The sequence below is a fragment of the Cladophialophora immunda genome (assembly GCF_000835495.1).
Source record: "Cladophialophora immunda strain CBS 83496 unplaced genomic scaffold supercont1.2, whole genome shotgun sequence".
In the NCBI taxonomy this organism is placed as follows: domain Eukaryota; kingdom Fungi; phylum Ascomycota; class Eurotiomycetes; order Chaetothyriales; family Herpotrichiellaceae; genus Cladophialophora; species Cladophialophora immunda.
The window spans coordinates 6660227-6678426 of NW_015622542.1; the positions used below are offsets into that span (position 1 = coordinate 6660227).

Consider the following 18200-nt stretch of genomic DNA (forward strand, 5'->3'; position numbering starts at 1 on the left):
GCGGTGCTGGAGAAACTAGAGCCACATGATACAAGTTTTAAAAAAGCCAAGGCAGATCCGAATTCATCATGATAAGTGTGTTGACTGCTACGTACAAAACCTGTCCGCTCTCTGAAAGAATACCTTTGGCAGTCGCTAGGATGCTGGAGGTTCAGCTTCACGGCGCGTTCATGACGGGAGCAGCCGACTGAAGGAACGAGATCTCGTGGCTCTCGTGGCGGCAGTTGGGCTCGGGAGCCGTCAACCACGCAGGCGACACCTTCAGATCCTCAAACTGGAGCACCGGCTTGAGGAGTTCGAAATGCCCCCATTCGCCGTCCAGGGTGGTGGTCCAGGGCGCATCGGGACCAAAGTATTCGGGAAGCGCCCGTTGCCAGGCCTCAACCACGACGGCGAGAAGCTCCAAGACGAACAGGGATGGATCCACGGCTCCCCACCGGAATCGGTCGTCGCATTTCTGCGTCACCTCGGGGGGATACAAGCCCACCTCGGGCTCCAGCAGGAGAGCGGCGGCGGCCATCAAAGAGGCAAACACGTGGTAGGATCCGCCTTGACGGGCGCGGTCTCGGAGGGCCATCATGGTTCCGATGGCCCCAATCAGCCCAGTCAACATGTCGGGCACAGGCAATGCTGGGAGGACGCAGGTGCCGTCGGCGTGTCCCAAGTATTTGCCAGTCACGTAGGAACAGCCACAAGCCGCATCGGCAATCTGCTGCCAGCCGGGTCGGTCGTGGAACGGGCCATCCGGCCCATAGCAGTTCTCCTCCACGTAGACGATGCCTTTGCCCCTCTTGCTCGCCATGTCGAGCACGTCGTGGAGACCCAGGCCTTTTCGCTTGAAGACGCCGGGACGGTAGCCTTGGACAAAGACATCCGCTTCCTGGATCAGCTCCTTCAATTTGAAGAGATCCTCGCTCTTGCTCAGGTCCAGGTCGGCGGTTCGGACGCCAGCGTTCAAGGTCAGCTGCAGAGTATTGAAATCGGGAAGCCGGCTGCAGTTGACACGGATGACATCTGCTCCAAGCGATGCCAGGGTCGTTCCAATAACCGGGCCAGCAATGATGCGGACCAACTCGACCACTTTGATCCCGGCCAAGGGTCGTTTGTCTGTACTCGGGGCGGGGAAGAATGGCACGGCAGGAGTCGGCACCATGTATGGCACATGTGCGTAGTTCACCAGTGGGTGTTTGGAGAGCTCCTTGTGCATCTGTGTCTGCCTCCACGCCTCTGGCGTATGACACATGGTACCGCAGAGGCCCTTGTAGACGTGAATCATCTCAAGCTGTTCCGGCCCGAACTTGCGGACTTCCTCGCCGATGACCTTGTACGCGTCTTCGCGGCTCTCACACGGGGTGGCGGGCTCCAACCCGATGGCTCGAAGGACGGGATCCGCGTTGAGCGAGCCGTGCAGCTGAAACCAGACGCCCTCCTTTTTCGTGGGGTAGCAGGCCGTTGTGCGCAATCTCAGGGGCGTCTTGAACGTGTCTTTCTCTAGGTCTTTGGGGAAAATCTCCCCAAGGTTTCCACTCTTCGACAATTGCGGCACGGTGATGCCGTTGCGTTTGGTGATTGCAGTGGTACCTAACCACAGCGCCGCGTGATCGGTATTGATCGTTGCGTGATGGTCGGAACGGCCCCCGTCTCTCTGCTCCAGAAGTTCCTTCGCAACCACACCACACATGGCGTGTAGAGCGGCAGCAACGACGGGAGCTTTGAGCGGGCCCGGTGCGATGGGCTCGGCACTGCCTTCGAACGAGACTGAGTCCCATAGACGAGGGTCTTGCGTGAAGCCTGGAGTCGCTCTGGCGAGCAGCTCAAAGACCCGGCGTGAGTCTTTGGGGATGTCGGGAGCCTCGTTGTCCACGAATGTGCCAGGGCCCCAGATCTCCGGGCTTGCTGTTATGTGCGGGAACTTGGCAATCATTTTGGAGAGGGACGAATACGTCGGCTGTCACTTGGCGAGAGAAGTGATGAAGAGCGAGAAGGGCCTGGATATATGCCCATCGATGGGGGAGCCAGCTCCTTCAACTGTACCAGAGTATCCGTCAAACTTTCCGTTGGGGAGCCGTATAAGGTCTCCGGGGCCCCGAGAAACCCCCCGCTCACAAATCGACAAGGAGCCGAGGATACAGTGGCTGATGGTGGTTACTATCCAAAAATGTGAGATCAGCCAGACTGGGTAGGAAGACCATACATTGATAGACCCGGTCCGGAGGATCTACATACGCAGCCTATCTTGACCGGACCGGCCGGACCGGCCCCTTTTGCCTCTTGAGGGCGCAGGTCAAGGAGTGACTAAAAGCAAAGGGAGTAAGTATGGACGAAACTCGGACAAGAAGATGATAACCACAGGCTCAGCAAGCGGAACTAATCTCGATTTCTGCGCTCGTGATGACGTTCTGGCTGCGTTGGGGAGAGTTGAAGACCACCGCCGGGTTCGTCTCAAGGCCATTCGACCGGACATCTCTCGACAATTGCGACCAGCAGGTCTCGAACCTGCGTCTTACGAACTCACTATTGCAGACCAGGTTCCGACAACGTAGCTCAATCCCCTCGCGTTTCCTCCCGACTTCGCGAACCCAACCTAGTATCAGTGATGCTGCTCATACTCTCCGACCTCGAACTACACCCAATGAAGACATTCTCGCTGAAACAGAAACGGGACGGCACCATTACAGCACAGCAGCACGCGCATCTCTTAAATATATAAGACACCTATCCATTGGCCATGCTCTGTGTCTGGATGACCCGTCACAAATCACCCTTCCTGGCAATCATTCATCCGGATCAAGAGGCAGTAGCTCTCGCCCACCACACTTTTCAAGCCCATACCTATAGAAAGCTCAACATTATATCAAGGAAATCATGCCTGGCGTCTTGAAAAACCCGAAGGTGTTGGCACCTACTATAGATCATGGCTCTCATGACAAAGTGCCCACCGTTAGGGACACTCCCAACTTCCTCGAAAACCAATTCCTCCCTTCACACGCCGAACAATGGTTCGACGTACGGGATCCAGCCACGAATTCTCTTGTCACTCGCGTTCCACAGTCTACGCAAGCTGAACTGGAAGCCGCCGTCGCCTCTTCTCAACGAGCGTTTCCCGCCTGGAAAGCAACCTCCATTATGCGCCGTCAACAGGTGATGTTCAAGCTGACACACCTGGTGCGTGAAAACATGGATCGCCTTGCGCGGAACATTACTCTCGAGCAAGGGAAGACCTTTGCTGATGCGAAGGGGGATGTTCTACGTGGCCTCCAGGTGTGCGAAACGGCTTGTGGCATCACCACGCAGCTACCTGGAGAAGTTATTGAAGTGGCTAGGGATATGGAAACACGCTCATACCGAGAGCCTTTGGGCGTGACTGCTGCTATCTGCCCTTTCAACTTCCCTGCCATGATCCCGCTCTGGTCGCTCCCGCTGGCACTAGTTACCGGAAACACCCTGATCCTCAAACCCTCAGAGCGCGATCCTGGAGCAGCTATGATCATTGCAGAGCTCTGCGTGGAGGCAGGCGTGCCTCCCGGCGTCCTCAATATTGTGCACGGAGCACACCCGACAGTCAACTTCATTCTCGACGACCCTAGCATCAAGGCCATATCATTTGTCGGGTCGAATAGGGCCGGAGAGTACGTATGGACGCGGGGAACTGCAAACGGCAAGAGAGTACAAGCCAATCTCGGGGCCAAAAACCACGCAGCTCTCCTCCCTGACTGCAACCAAAATCATGCACTGAATGCCATCATCGGCGCCGCATTTGGCGCGGCTGGTCAACGCTGCATGGCACTATCTGCTCTCGTTCTTGTGGGTGAAACGAAGAATTGGCTGCCCCAGCTGGTGGAAAGAGCCTCCCAGCTGAAGTTCACTGGTGGCTTTGAGCCAGATGCTGACTTTGGCCCCGTGATTTCGCCAGAATCCAAGAAGCGGGTTGAGGATCTCATTGCCAGTGCTGAAGCTGAGGGTGCTACTATCTTGCTCGACGGACGTGGGCAGAAGCCTGAGAACAGCCTGTTCGCACAGGGCAATTGGGTCGCTCCCACCATCATCACGAACGTCAAGCCACATATGAGATGCTATACCGAGGAGATTTTTGGTCCTGTCCTTGTGTGCTTGGCTGTTGATACTGTCGAGGCCGCTGTGGAGCTTATCAACAGCAATGAGTACGGAAATGGCGCTTCGGTAAGTTCTTTCTCGTTAAATGTATTTGAGTTGGCCAATACTGATGTCGTTGAAGGTCTTCACGAGCTCCGGCTCGACAGCAACATTGTTTCAAAAGTCTCTGGAGGCCGGTCAGATTGGTATCAATGTTCCAATCCCTGTGCCGCTGCCCATGTTCTCGTTTACTGGGAACAAGAGATCGGTGGCTGGAACTGGCATGGCCAACTTTTATGGAAAGGACGGCATTCGCTTTTATACCCAGTGGAAGACCGTCACAAGCCTCTGGCGCGCCGAGGACGCCCTTGCCACGGAAAAGCAGGTCGCGATGCCAACGCAGCAGTAGAATGTGTGAGCTAGACGGTGTACAGTGTTGTTATCTGGGATGGTCAACACTCTCAGTCCAAAAGAAGGGTCGGTATCTTTATGTATAAACATGGAACTTCATTCTCCAGGCGTGCCCTCGTAGGCCTATCTCGCTGCTTGGTGGCGAAATCATCATTGGCGGCCGCAAGAAGCAAACACTCAGTTCACACCTCAAGATCCAATCCGAGAAGAATCACAGAGGCCGTTCCAACGACCTCGCCGACACCTTCCGGATAATAATAGCCCTGCCTCGCCCTGCCCCGCCCCAACATGGCCCATTGGGTCTTCGGAGAATGGTAACCCTAATTCTGCGACGCCATTCCTTGAGACTTTGCGAGAAGAGGAAAGGTGAGTAATTGGTGTCCCTTGTTGGTCGTGGTCGCTGTCGCAGCGTTTTCTGGGGCCCCGCACTTCAGGCCAGGTCAGGTCAGGCCAGGTCAAGCCAACTCCCCAACCTCGTGTACAAGGACAGCGACAACCATTCTGTTGACAGATACATGAACAAAGAGAGCTTCAATTCAGGGACTTGACCGACTCGCAGGATTTTCTGGAGAGACGGCGGCAAGCAACACAATGAGTCCTCCATCGCAACCTACCATCACCACCACCACATCCACCACCACCAACACTCATCACAAACCCACCACCCGAACCCGCTCCTCGCTGGCCTGCCACAATTGCCGCCTGCGCAAGATCAAAGTCGGTCGGCTTGTTTGATGACACGCGAGACAGGGTGGCATTGTTGACCATGGCTGCAGTGTGATGTCGAGAGCCGGCCGTCCGGTTCCAGCTGCACGGCTTGTGCACAATCAAAGAGCCAATGCAAGGTCAACGTCTTCTCCGACCGCAGAAAGTAAGTGTTGCTAGTTCTCTCTGATTCAATGGCTCACAGGGCTCAGACACGGCTCTCGTCAGCATCTGGCCACTCTCCAGCATCGCATCGCGGAGTTGGAGGCCCTCGTTCGCAGGAACAGCTCCTGTTCATCCTCCCACCCCGACGCCTTGTTCTCTCACCTGCCACCTCGAAATGGACCTGCTTTGGTCGCAGCGTCGCCGTCAGCCTCACTCAGTCACACAGTCCCGTCCATGGGACGGTCGATGATGACCTCCCAGCCGGACGAGGATCTGGACAGAGCACTGCTGAGCCATCAGATGTATCCACGCCCCCACCCAGCACAGTATTGCCATGTTCTTCCTTCTCTCAAAGGGTGGAATGCTTACCCGTCGTCAGACCGGCTGCAATCTGCGCCGACGCACTGCCGGCTATGCGCGACTTCGCCATCGAGTCGCCAAGAGCCCCCTCGGTCGCCGGCTCGGTCGTCGCAAACGGCTTTGTCCAAGACACGATCGAAGCGGGCGGCGGGACGGTCACGATCCCCAGACGCGATCAACGGCAGATGCGCCAGTCTTGCCCGAGCAGGGGCAAAGGGGCCTATTTTGGTCCGTCGTGTCCTCTGCACGTCTCCTCGCCATCCGACACCCGCGGACAGGACGATGCCGGGCCGATCCCGCGCGTCCACGTGGACATGGACTCGGCCAGGCTCAAGTCGGTGCTCATCGACAGCTATTGTCGCTTCCAGAAATGCACCGTCGACCTGGTGCATCGAGAAAGCTTCCTGTCACACCGCAAAGAGGGCCTGAGATCTCAGTACTATTCGACTTTCTACGAAAACTCGGCCCTGGCCTGTAGTGCCCGCCTGAGCACGTCCGCCGCGGTGCGGGCCTTGAGCAGCGCCTATGCCAAACGTGCAAAGGCCGACTTGGTGGCTGAGCTCCAGGATCCTAACCTTGCCACTGTCCAAGGTTTGCTCCTCCTCAGCGACTACGAAATGAGCGAGGGCCATGATCGAGTGGGATGGATTTACTGTGGTATACTCCAGCTCGCCCTTTTATGTAGGGCCGCAGTCACCGCTAATATCGGGGTGTAGGAATTGCCTGTCGCATCCTCATCGATCTCGGTCTGCACAAGGAACCCGTGGATACGACCCGAGATATCGATTTGGATCCGAACCACGCCCACATCTGCGCCTCGGCCACGGCAGGCTGCCTCGTCTACGAGACGCTGTGGTGCTTCTATCTGGGCCGTCAGAGCACACTTTCCGTGTCCGGGATGCCCCTCGCCGTCTCAATCGCCGATGCCTCCGAGAATGTGACCCTGCGGCCCTGGCTCGACCTCTGTGTCTTCCTGGCCGAGATCACTGCCCTCATCAACGACCAGGCGAGCATCGACAACAGAACCATTGACCGACTTTCCGAGCTGGAGCAGGGACTCCGGCACTGGCACAAGAATCTGCCCGCCTCGATTGCCCTGGACCAGAACAACATCAGTGCCCTCGACTCGGCCGCCTACGGTCTGCACATGCAGTTCCTGCGGGTTCAGATCCTGTTGCACTCGCTCCCCAGCGTCAACTCGAGGAAGCGCAAGCACAGCGACCACGGCTACGCGTCGCCCAACCCTGTGCTCCGCGGGTGGTCGCCTGAGGCGTCGCAGGAAGTCCTCCACCACAATGCCGTCACCATCATCCAGCTCGCGGTGACGTATCGCGAGACCTTTGGGGTGGAGACGACGCCGTCCATCGTGCTGGACAATCTGTTCGTCGCGGCCACCGCGCTGATCGCGCACCTCCGCCGACTGCCACCACAATCCATCGACGACACGGGCGTCCACTGGCTGAAGCTGGCCGACGAGATGCTCGAAGCCCTCCAGGTCCATTTCCACATCACCGCGCGCATGCGGCGGACGCTGGCGTGTCTGGTCGAGGATCACCCGCGCATTTCACACCTCTTCTCCACGCCGGGCCGTTCTGCGGCGGATGCGTACCGTGTGGCCGACGACGATACCAAAGACCCCGACCAAGGCGCCTGGGGGTCTTATGAGGCGGTCATGAATGACTTCATCTTCGACCCGTACCTGTTGAATATGAGTGAATTCCCCGATATTGGAGGAGACTTTGCTTCTTCATAGGTCTAGCGTCCTTGCTTACCCTACCGTACCCCACGAAGCTCTCCTAGGTAGACTCAGCCAGGCCTGCTTAATACCGCCTTATATATGTATGTATACATTAACTTATATGTACCACGAACTATGCTTTATCCCCCACTAGTTTCTTTTAGGAAAGGGAGCGAGGCCAGATTTCCTTCCCCTGTGCCCACCTCCGGTTGGTCAGCCTCGGTCAGCCTGCTCTGGCCTCGTCAACGGGACCTGTGACCCAGGTCCTGTAACGACTCCGTCCCATTGAGGGTCATTCATAAAATCCATCTCGGCAAATTGACCAACGCCTGGTCAAGTCACGCCTCGCATTGGGCGACCCCCATGACGAATCGTCCTTTGATATATTATGTGGCAGAATTGCCGGCGGGTAATCCGACATTAACCTTCACCTCGGGCCGTCTAGACGGAACGAGGAGCACCGACGCCCTCTCAACACCCAGCGGATGTAACGAGCTTCGCGTGTTCGCATTACAAACACACACCATTTCGACCGAAACCCGTCCGTCTCAGCCAGGGCGATTGCAGTGTTTGTGAAAAAGCTCAAAAGGGGGCCGTTCTGAATCGCCACGGTCCTGGCCTCGATGATGCGAACTGTCAAAAGGGGTCTTTGGTCGTAACTATCACCATGTCCCAAATTTCCGTTCTCTTCTTCCCGGGCTCGTATTGCCTGCTTCCCCTCTACCAGCCTCTCCTCAACGCGGTCACCGAAGCGGGATGTGAGATCAAGGGCATCCATCCACCGACGGTAGGTCCCAGCAGTCGACAAGGCTATGCGCACACAGCGCCTTCCATGTACGACGACGCAGCGGTGCTCGCACAGGAAGTCGAAAGGCTCGCCGATGAGGGCAAGGACGTGGTCATCGTCGGCCACTCTTATGGCGGCGTCCCGATGACCCAAGCCTCCCACGGCCTGGGCAAGGAGCAGCGCAAGGCCCAGGGCAAACCTGGCGGCATCGTTCGGCTGGGCTACATGAGTGCCATCATCCCCGCCCACGGCCAGTCAGCGCGCGGAGCCATAAGCGTGGTACCAGCCGAGAAACATCCTCCCATCGACGTCGATGTAAGCCTTTTCCCTCTCCCTTTCCTGCTCATTTCCTGTTTTCGACCGTGGGGCTGTCGGCTCGAGACTCGCGCTCATAAATCCTCATTGCTTCAGGAACATGGCTGGATGCTGATGGCCGACCCCGCGGCGACCGCCGGCCTCATCCTCCAACACCTGCCGCCTGACAAGGGGGCCGCCATCGTCGGGGACTTTGCCAAGCACTCGGCCCAAAGCTTCCTCGACCCGGTGACACAGACGGGGTACAGGGACATTCCTGTGTCCTACTTACTCTGCGAGGAGGACCTGGTCGGGCCTCCCGATCTGCAAAGATCCTGGATCGAGAGGGTCGAGCGGGAAAGTGGCCGAAGCGTACACGTTACGGCGGTGCGGACGGGCCACATGCCGAACTTGACGGCCGAGAAGGAGACCGTCAACTGGATCCTCCAGTTGGCAAGAATGGCAGATGTGTAGGAATCGAGCATAGTTACTGACATCGAGGATGGTTACCAAAACCGTTCACTCAAGGTAGCCAGAATGAAAATATCTTTCGTCAGCGTGGCTCCGTGATCCCGTTCTCCTTCTGTGCCTGCTTCGAGGACTCACTTCTCATATGGATATTGACCTGTCATGGAGAAATGAAGGTGCTGGGACACGGTCTGCCTTTTCTTCAGTCCTACGAAAGGCCTAGAACGATACAACGGCAGGCGGCGTGAATGTGGCGAACAAGGGCTTGTTGACAAGAGACACAGATATCACTGGGCCTCGAGGAAATCATGTCTATGTCTAATCGTTGCTCAATGTGGCCGGTGGCCTCGAGTAGAACATATCCCTGTCTAATCATTGCTCAATGTGGCTGGTGGCCTCGACCGTCTGCGCAAACCACTCTCGAAGGCGCCCCCCGTCACGCACGCGGAACCCGATCTTGAACGGTTTCGGCTCTATGGACAGCCCCGTCGGGTTGGCGTTGCACTCGAGAGGACCCGTCAAGACCGGGCGCTGCGCCGGATCCTCGGCCGGCAGGACTTCAAGTGCGACAAGCATCCGGATAAACGTGATGTACATCTCCCTGTACGCCAAGTGCGAGCCGGTGCACATGCGGGAGCCTGCTCCGAAGGCGAAATGCTGCGTCCCCGAGCCGTCCGCGAGGTCCAAAAAGCGTTCCGGCCTGAACTCTTCGGGGGCCTGGAAGTGATCCGCATCATGATCGGCCGCCCACGCATTCTTGGCGGATACATCAGTCACACTCAATCTGACGAGAACAAAAACGCGAGGAGGGATGGGGAATTCATCTTCTGGGGCAGGTGTTCGACTTACCATCAGGAACGTCGTTCCGGCGGGGATGGTTGCCCCTTGGTAGACCACATCTTTGATGCTCACTCGTGGCAGAGACATGGGGATGACCGTCCAGAAGCGAAGGACTTCCTTGCAAAAGGCCATCACGTAGGCACATTTCTCCTCGACGAGACACTTTCCCCAGGCGTCTCCGTCGGGATAGATGCGGTGGATTTCGTCGAGGAGCTTCTTCTGCAGTGAGGCTCCTTGGGGTCCCGAAAGAATGGCAGTGCCCAGCAACATGCAGGCCGGAGTGGTATCCAATCCTCCAGCAATCATCGTCACGCAGATTGATTTGATCTCCGCTACATGGAATGTCCCGGTCAGCGAGATGTTTTCGTGTTGTAACGCATCTTCATCGGCCCAGGCGGACATCAACAAAAAGGGTCAAGGAAATGAAAAATCGTACCGTGATTGAGCTTGCATTCAGGATCCTGCAGGATGTTCCCGGTGATACAAGAGACGTTGGAGCCATTGGCGATCTTTTCCTTCAGTCTTTGCAAGAGGTATTCCAGGTAGACATCTCGCCGGTGCCGGAGGTCAGATGCGTGGTTCGACCGTGTGGAGAAAATCCTCAGCAGCGGGACAAAATCTTGCCAGTTGTTGCTGGTGCTTCTGAGGGTGCTGATGCCACGTTCAACAGTGATAATCTCGCGCAAAAGATCGTTGTCGACCGAGCCGCCAATGCGGAACCCATAACCGAGAGTCAAGCTCAGATTGAGTGCCAGGCGTTGAAACATGGGATACGGGTCGAGGTCGACTTGGTCCTCGCCTCCCCCGATGTGGTCCACCAGTTCTTTGATGCTGGCATAGGATTCCAGGTCGACAAATGGCATGTAAGACACAACGGAAGGTCTGTTCAATGCAGTGGCGGCGGCCTTGCGTCGCCTTTTGCAAGATTCATCCCATGGCGATGTGCCAATGGTGAATCCTTGCGATGAAGATAGAACATTGTGAAAGGTGTGCAATGTTGGCCGCGAGATCAAGCTTGACTGATTACTGACCCAGAGTGTCCTGACGGAATCGAAGCTGTTTGCAACGACGAACCTCTAGCCAGAAGGATGGATGGACCGGTTAGCTGTCTTTGCTTTTCAGACTGGAGTGAAGATTCATTCTGGGGCTCACTTTGTTTCCCAGCCTGATCTGGAACACCGGTCCATACCTCTTGGACAACTCTGCCAGCCGTCGGGGCTGTTCGCTCCCCAATTGAGCCAGACTTCCAAGTATGGGAAGCCCAGGTACGGACGGCAGGTGTCTGATGTGCGGAACGTCCGTGGTGTCGAAGATCAACACCACCCCGACCAGAAACACCAGCCCAGCAAAGATCGCAACCCACGTGAAGGAAGCGTTCAGAAGCTCGCTGAACCTGGTCATTCGATGGAGTTTTCCCGCTGCAACCGGCAGCAGGTCTGCCATGCTGCTTCCCATTCTCGGCCGGTGAAGCAGAGCAAACGAGCACGGCACTGATCCAGCTCGTCCTCACTGCCTTCTGCTTTTGTGGTTTCAGCGGTTGAAAGTCTTTTTGAAGATTCCCAACCTCACCTCTTGCACAAGGACAATAGCTACGATCAGTCTGGCCGGAGTTCTCGAACACAAAGGGTACCTACCTAACCGCGAAGAGCTGTTCGTTTCCACCATGCCCTGCCCGGGACATCCGGCGGCATCTTGCACGAGCTGAAAGCACCAATATCCTCGGATCCTGGTAGGGAGGGCGGTTGTTCGAGCCTATGCTCCCATCCGAAACGCCTGATGGTCCCATCTCAACATCCTAGACCTACAGAAGAGACGGAACGAAATCTTTACGTGACCCTTGGACACCATAGTCAAGTGGAGAGGCCGCCGAAGATTTTCTGTAGGCGACTACTTCCATTACAAGACGTGAAGCGCCCACTTCCAGCGCGAATACTCATGTCCTTGTGAGGTAAATTTGTTAGGAACTCAAGATTACAGATATTTTTTCGAGCACCATGATAGCCCAAGTATGTCTCGGTTGCAATATATTTCTATATCCAGGACGGTTTAATCGATGGCAAGATCGTTCCTGAGCACTCGCCAAAGCCTACCAGGTTCGAATCATCATCACCGCACCATCCTCGAATGACAATACTGTCTCCGTCCTCCAGGAAAGTCCGGCGGATCGTAGCAGATAGATCGAAACTCCTCTTGCCTCCGTTGGAGGCTTCGAGGAAAGAGCCCAAAGTCCCAGGTTCTGTGCCACTGATGGTCCCTGACCCGATCAGATCACCCACTTCCATAGGGCAGCCGCCCACGGTATGATGGGCGAGCATTTGTGCGAAAGAGAACACGAGATTGCGGGCGTTTGTGCGTGACAAAATTGCAGACTCGCCGTTAGGTGCTGTGTTTGATATCCATCAGTTTTTGCCAAGTGCTTCAATCTGATCGCAGTCTCGACGTACCTCTCAGCTCGACTTCCAGATTGATGTCGTAGACATTCTCTTTGCGGGTCTCCTGCAGATAGGGATGTAACTCCGTCTCGTTTGGTATCCCCTGAACATGAAATGGCTCCAGCGCATCTTTCAAAATGACCCAAGGGCTGATGGTCGACGCGAATGTTTTGGCACAGAAAGGTCCCAAAGGCACCGCCTCCCATTGCTGTATGTCCCGAGCCGACCAATCATTCAAGCAAACAAAGCCGAAGATGTGTTGCTCTGCCTCATTCACATTAATCGGTTCGCCCAGGTCATTGCCTTTGCACAGTAACGCCCCCAGCTCCAGCTCGATGTCCAATCGTCGGCATGGGCCAAAGCTGGGCCGGGTGTCGGACGGACTCTGCAAGAACTGTCCTAGGGGTCGGCGCACATCGGTGCTCGACACGACCACCGATGACGCTCGTGAGTTGTAGGCCACAGGAAGGTGAAGGTAGTTGGGTTGCAAGGCTTTGGCGGGATCCCGGAATATGCAACCACAATTGTAGGCGTGGTTTTTCCCGGCAAAGAAATCGGTGTAGCCTCCGATCTTCATGGGTAAGTGCATCTTGACCTGGTCTTGCTGAAAGAGACAGGCACGTTGAGCTTCCACGTTATGTTTCAGCAAGGCCGGGAATGGAGTTTCCTCTGCAAAGATATCCTGTAAATATCTGCGAACCTTTCTGTGGACATCCTGGCCCAGAGCGGCGAAGCCATTGAGCGCAGGTTTTGAAAAGGTTGCAATATGGCTGGGGGGGAAGCCTTCAAGTCCAGTGAAGCCCTGATGATGCGCGAACTCGTGTAGATCCAGGACGAGATTCCCAATAGCCACTGCTGCATGTCTCTCGCCCGATCGTGGGGTCGTGATTATCCCAAATGGTATGTTGGCCAGCGAGAAATGTGACCCTTTGGGGATATCCAACCAACTGCTCGCTCCCATCTCTGCTGATCTGATTTAGAGCACACTTGTCTGAAGACATCACATCCCTTCTTTTCCTCTCTTCATGTTTTATCGCTTGACATTCACATGTTGTCCTCGAGGCTCTGGCAACCGTGAACCATTCAGGCGGGTTTCCCGGCGGATGTCATCCTCCACCCCTTTGATCACGGAATGCTTCCGAAGTGCTTGAACAAGCTATGGTCCATATCCGCCATAAGCCCCCCTCTATCACTGTAGATGACAAACACGCAAGTTTGGAACAGTTCCGTCAGGTGACATGTAGTTCTTCTACAACATCGAGCAAAGCGGTTAAAGTACGGAGCAATCTTATGCTGCGGACGCATCTCTGCAATCATAATTCCAGAGAGGTTGAACAGTAAAGATGCCATACACGACCTTTGAAATCCCAGAGAAATATACGTACCAGACCGGTTTCCTGGCCAATGTGGAGTAGGTGGCTTGAAGATATTGATATGTCGACGCTAATTCGGTGCTTAGAACGGAGGCCATATTGGGAGCATTGCCCATCGGCCAGAACTCACCGCAGAAATGTCCCTACGGCCTGTATGCAGAGAAGATCTCCGGCACTGCATTCACGGCGCCCCGGTGGGAAAACCAGCAGACATGGGTATATCGCATCATCCCCTCGGCGTCTCATGCGACGTTTGCGCCTGTGTCTACGGACCAAAGTCTGGAGACCAGGTTCAATTACATTCCTGACCAACTTCGATGGGATCCCTTTGACGTCAACGGCGACGTGGACTGGATTCACGGCCTGAACATGGTTGCTGGAGCCGGAGATCCTGCCTTGAAAAACGGCGTCGCATATTATATCTATGGTGCCACCCGGTCGATGGCCGACAAAACTGCTTTCTATGATGCGGATGGCGACATGCTGATCGTGCCGCAACAAGGAGCGCTCGATCTCCAGACCGAGATGGGCCGGCTGCTTGTCCGACCGAACGAAATCTGTGTCTTACCCCGTGGGATCAGATACCGCGTGGATCTGGTGGATGAGCAGCCGATCAGGGGATATGCTCTAGAGATCTACAATGGCCACTTTCAGCTTCCCGAGCTGGGACCCATAGGATCCAATTGTTTGGCCAACGCCCGAGATTTTCAAATCCCCGTCGCCGCGTACAGCCACGATACCAAGTCGGACTGGCTGGTATACAACAAATTCCGGGGCCAACTCTTTCAGGCGAGCCAAACTCATACACCATTTGACGTGGTTGCGTGGGAAGGGAGATATTACCCTTACAAGTACGATCTGGGGCGATTCAACACCATCGGCACCATCTCCTACGATCACCCAGACCCGTCTTTGAACACCGTGCTCACCGCCACCTCCAACGCACATCCCGGCACCGCTATTGCGGACTTTGTCATTTTCCCGCCGCGTTGGCTCGTCGCCGAAGATACGTTCCGGCCTCCATCGTACCATCGGAATTGCATGAGCGAGTTCATGGGGCTGATACAAGGTTCTTATATCGCCAAGGAGGGTGGGAAAGGAGGCTTCCAAGCAGCCGGGGCCAGCCTCCACAATTGCATGAGCAGCCATGGCCCGGATAGGGCGGCCTTCGACAAAGCCTCGAACGAGGAGCTTGTGCCTGTCAAAGTTGGGGTAGGAAGTATGGCTTTCATGTTCGAGAGCTGTTATATGGTTGGGATCACGGACTGGGGGTTGACCAAGTGCGCCAAACGACAGCCCAATTATTCCGAGGAGAGCTGGGGAGGATTGCAGGATCAATTCTGTCCGCCGCCTGAGCACCGCTGATGAAGTCGGATCAATTGATTGATTGCTTGTAATAGGAGAAGTGTATGCTAAGTGTATGCCAGCAAGATAACTTGCTCCGTAGCCTACGCCGAGGTGGAAGAAAGGTTGTGGGGGCGCGGCTGGACGTCGCCATTTGCATCCGAGCCCTCTAAAGGCTATCCCTTGTATATTAATAATACGGGACGTGCCCAGCTATCTAGGGAGTGGTCCAGGCCTTAGAGCGAGGCCCTGTAGGCCCGGTAGCCGGCGTCCAGTTCTTTTAGCTTTTATCCAGCCATGAGGGCGCCAACTTCGCTACCTCCCCGTCTTCCATCGCCTCATACCTCCTCACCATATATTTGGGATTGCCTTGCACGCCGCTCAACTCGACGGCAATGACTCTTCTGACTCCTCTTCTGGCTACCCGCAGATGGTGATCTGCAACAACTCTCATATCAAGCATCGGTCAAAAGGTTGCATCTGTCGAAGAATGCTGCAAAGCGGACGGCCCAAGCGCCACAGGGCGCTTCAGGCATGTGAGGTATGCCGGACGAGGAAAAACCGCTGCAGCGAGGACCAGCCGTGCACATATTGCGTGGGTAAGCGTTCTGTGATCTTTAGCTTTCCGTGCATAGCTGCTCACGCAAAGAATCAGATCACGGCTTAGAATGCTCATATTCTCGTGTCCACCGCGACAGGAGACCACGATCACGGCAAGTGACTCTCCTTCGACCGTACGTGTAGCTCTGGCCTGACCATCTACATACACAGACCTATCATGCAAATCGAGTCACAGAGGATGGGTCCTGACTCTCTACGGCTCCATCAATCTCCCGTCATAGAATCCGAGCCGAACAACGTCGAGTCGTGGCCAAATGCCCCGAGCCATGCAGAGCCCGTCGAACGAACATCTACCCGTCTCCTACCGACCAACGAGACGCGGAAGCCGTCTGCTTTGTCTTCTATGAATATGAACAGTGCCGGTTCGGTCTCGATCACGCCACAAAGGGCGGCGTCGGACGTGATGGACACGAACCTGCACACCAGCAACCTCGAATTCTACGGATCATCATCCTCCGTGGCGTTCCTCCGTCACATGGAAATGTTGTCGAACAGCCAGACCACCGACCCCGTCGGCGGACAGTCGAGGTGCTCGTTAGCCTCACTCCTGCACAACACCGAGTTCTGCCCCGACACGCCGCACGACCGGCAGGCGGCGCCAGAGGCCAGTACCAGCTCCGACCGATTCCACTTCCGCGTTGCGAGGCGGTTTCTGGACACCTACTTCTCCAACATCCACCACATCCAACCCATTTTCGACGAAGACGTCTTTCTGAGTCGTTGCGAGGACCTCTGGTTTAACACGCCCGAAAAGCAACCGCTGTCTTTCGTGGCGCTTTACTATGCAACCTTGAGTCTGGGCAGCCTCGTCATGACCTTTGAAACCCCCGAGATTGCCGGAGCCGATCGTTTTACTTGGAGTCGCAGGCTGTTCAATCGAGCGCTCGCCATCGTGACACGGCTCGGTACGACGACCGACATCGAGATGGTCCAGTGCTTCTACATGATGGTAAGCAATTCTGGTACATGCTTCGACGTCTCGAACTGACACCAACCTCACCAAGAGCAAGATATATCAGCATGAACTCAACCCTCATGGTACGTGGGGGCTTCGTTTTGTTTGACACATGGCCTGATATGGTTTGTTAGTGGCCTATCTATACTCCGGTCAAGCGGCCAGAACTTCATTGGCGATCGGAATCAATCGACGACCAATCAGCCCGGACGTCACTGATCCGAGAGCTTCGATGATGGCATCGAAAACATGGTGGTACGTTACGCGAGACTTTGGACTTTTCCAATGATGATTCGCTGATGTGACCAGGGCTGTCTATTGTCTGGACATGTACGACAAAAAGCCACTTCCAGGAGTAGCCGAGCACTGACTTCCATCAAGACAGACCAGCTTTGCACTGGGCCGACCTGACAGCCTCGGGCCTGACGAATACCATACACAAGACCTTCCCATCAAATCTGTGGAAGAAGCACGTTCGAACACCAACGCTCTAGACATTGTCCCCTGCATGGTGCATCTCTCGAGGATCATGCGACAAGTGGCGCTCGCTCTGTACACGGTCCCCTGCGAGATGGACGAGAAGCTCCAGCGGGCACAGACCCTCGATGCCGGCTTATGTAGTTGGCACGAGCAAATCCCAGCCTACCTCCGCATCGACCACCACCAGGTTCCAGGCCAATCCCTCAAGCCGAGCGGCCTGGCCAGCCGTGCTAAGAAACAGTCCGTCGTGCTCCAGCTTCGTAAGTATCAAGACCAGACCTCTTTTTGCACGGAACAGGCGCCTTCTGACGGGGTGTCTAGGCTACCTGAACCTGCGCATGATAGTCCACGCCGCATTCATGACCCAATCAGACACCGACGCGTCAGGCGATGCCATGTCTGTGCGCGAGTGTCAGTGCAAGTGCCTAGAGGCCGCAGAAAGTACGATCGACCTCATATACAACACATTCTTGAGCGATCATTTCTTTCAGACATGGTACGCATTAGTTCTTCCCCCCAGCTGTAGCTCAGGAGTTTGATATCTTTTGATGTCTGAGCCTGTCCGTCGCTGATTCATCCTGACCTCAGGTGGTATAACGCCACCTACACTTTGTTTGCCGTCAGCATTCTGCTCGCCGCCGTCTTCCAACAACTCGCGACCAGCCAGCACGCGCTCGACAACCTCTTCGTCCACATTGACCGTGCCGTGCTGATCCTCCAAGCCATGGATGAGTGCCTGGTTGCCCGGACCGCGACCGCGATCATCAAGCGCTCGCTCGCTCGGGCGAAAAGGGTTCCGCAGCCCGCATTAGATGAAGGGCAGGGATCATCAACGCGCGGAGTGGATTTTAGTGACGGTGCACTGCTCCTGCCCACATCTTTCGAGCAGACCGAAGGGCCCGGAGGCGTGGAACCGCTGTTGCAGCCGTATCCGACGGCGGGGGTTATCGACGAGGAGGAGGCCATGGGCGATCTCGATTGGCTCAACAGCTATCCGCTCGACGACAGCAAGCAGGCTTCGTTCTGGACACGGTGGGCACAGGAGCTGGAAGTTTTGGGAACATGATTTATACTACAAATATAGCCTCTGTTTCTTGAGTGTTGCTCTCAGGTTTCCCCCCTTGAGCACTCCCTA

At 55.7% G+C, this 18200-nt stretch overlaps 3 protein-coding genes across 3 annotated transcripts; 2 read left to right on the forward strand and 1 right to left on the reverse strand.

Annotated features, from left to right (window-relative positions):
• Positions 1-157: 157 nt before the first annotated feature.
• On the reverse strand, positions 158-1924 carry PV07_04496 (uncharacterized protein; the record flags this gene model as incomplete). Its single annotated transcript, XM_016391305.1, has 1 exon — positions 158-1924. The coding sequence occupies one exon, from the start codon at positions 1922-1924 to the stop codon at positions 158-160; it is 1767 nt and encodes a 588-aa protein (XP_016253207.1).
• Positions 1925-5786: 3862 nt separating this feature from the next.
• On the forward strand, positions 5787-7486 carry PV07_04497 (uncharacterized protein; the record flags this gene model as incomplete). The annotated part of the gene is made up of 2 exons (XM_016391306.1): positions 5787-6390; positions 6450-7486. The coding sequence occupies 2 exons, from the start codon at positions 5787-5789 to the stop codon at positions 7484-7486; spliced, it is 1641 nt and encodes a 546-aa protein (XP_016253208.1).
• Positions 7487-15346: 7860 nt separating this feature from the next.
• Positions 15347-18148, forward strand: PV07_04498 (uncharacterized protein). Its single transcript, XM_016391307.1, has 9 exons — positions 15347-15608; positions 15665-15722; positions 15781-16579; positions 16635-16668; positions 16720-16840; positions 16895-16915; positions 16967-17325; positions 17387-17561; positions 17654-18148. The coding sequence occupies exons 1-9, from the start codon at positions 15440-15442 to the stop codon at positions 18129-18131; spliced, it is 2214 nt and encodes a 737-aa protein (XP_016253209.1). The 5' UTR covers positions 15347-15439; the 3' UTR covers positions 18132-18148.
• Positions 18149-18200: the final 52 nt, after the last annotated feature.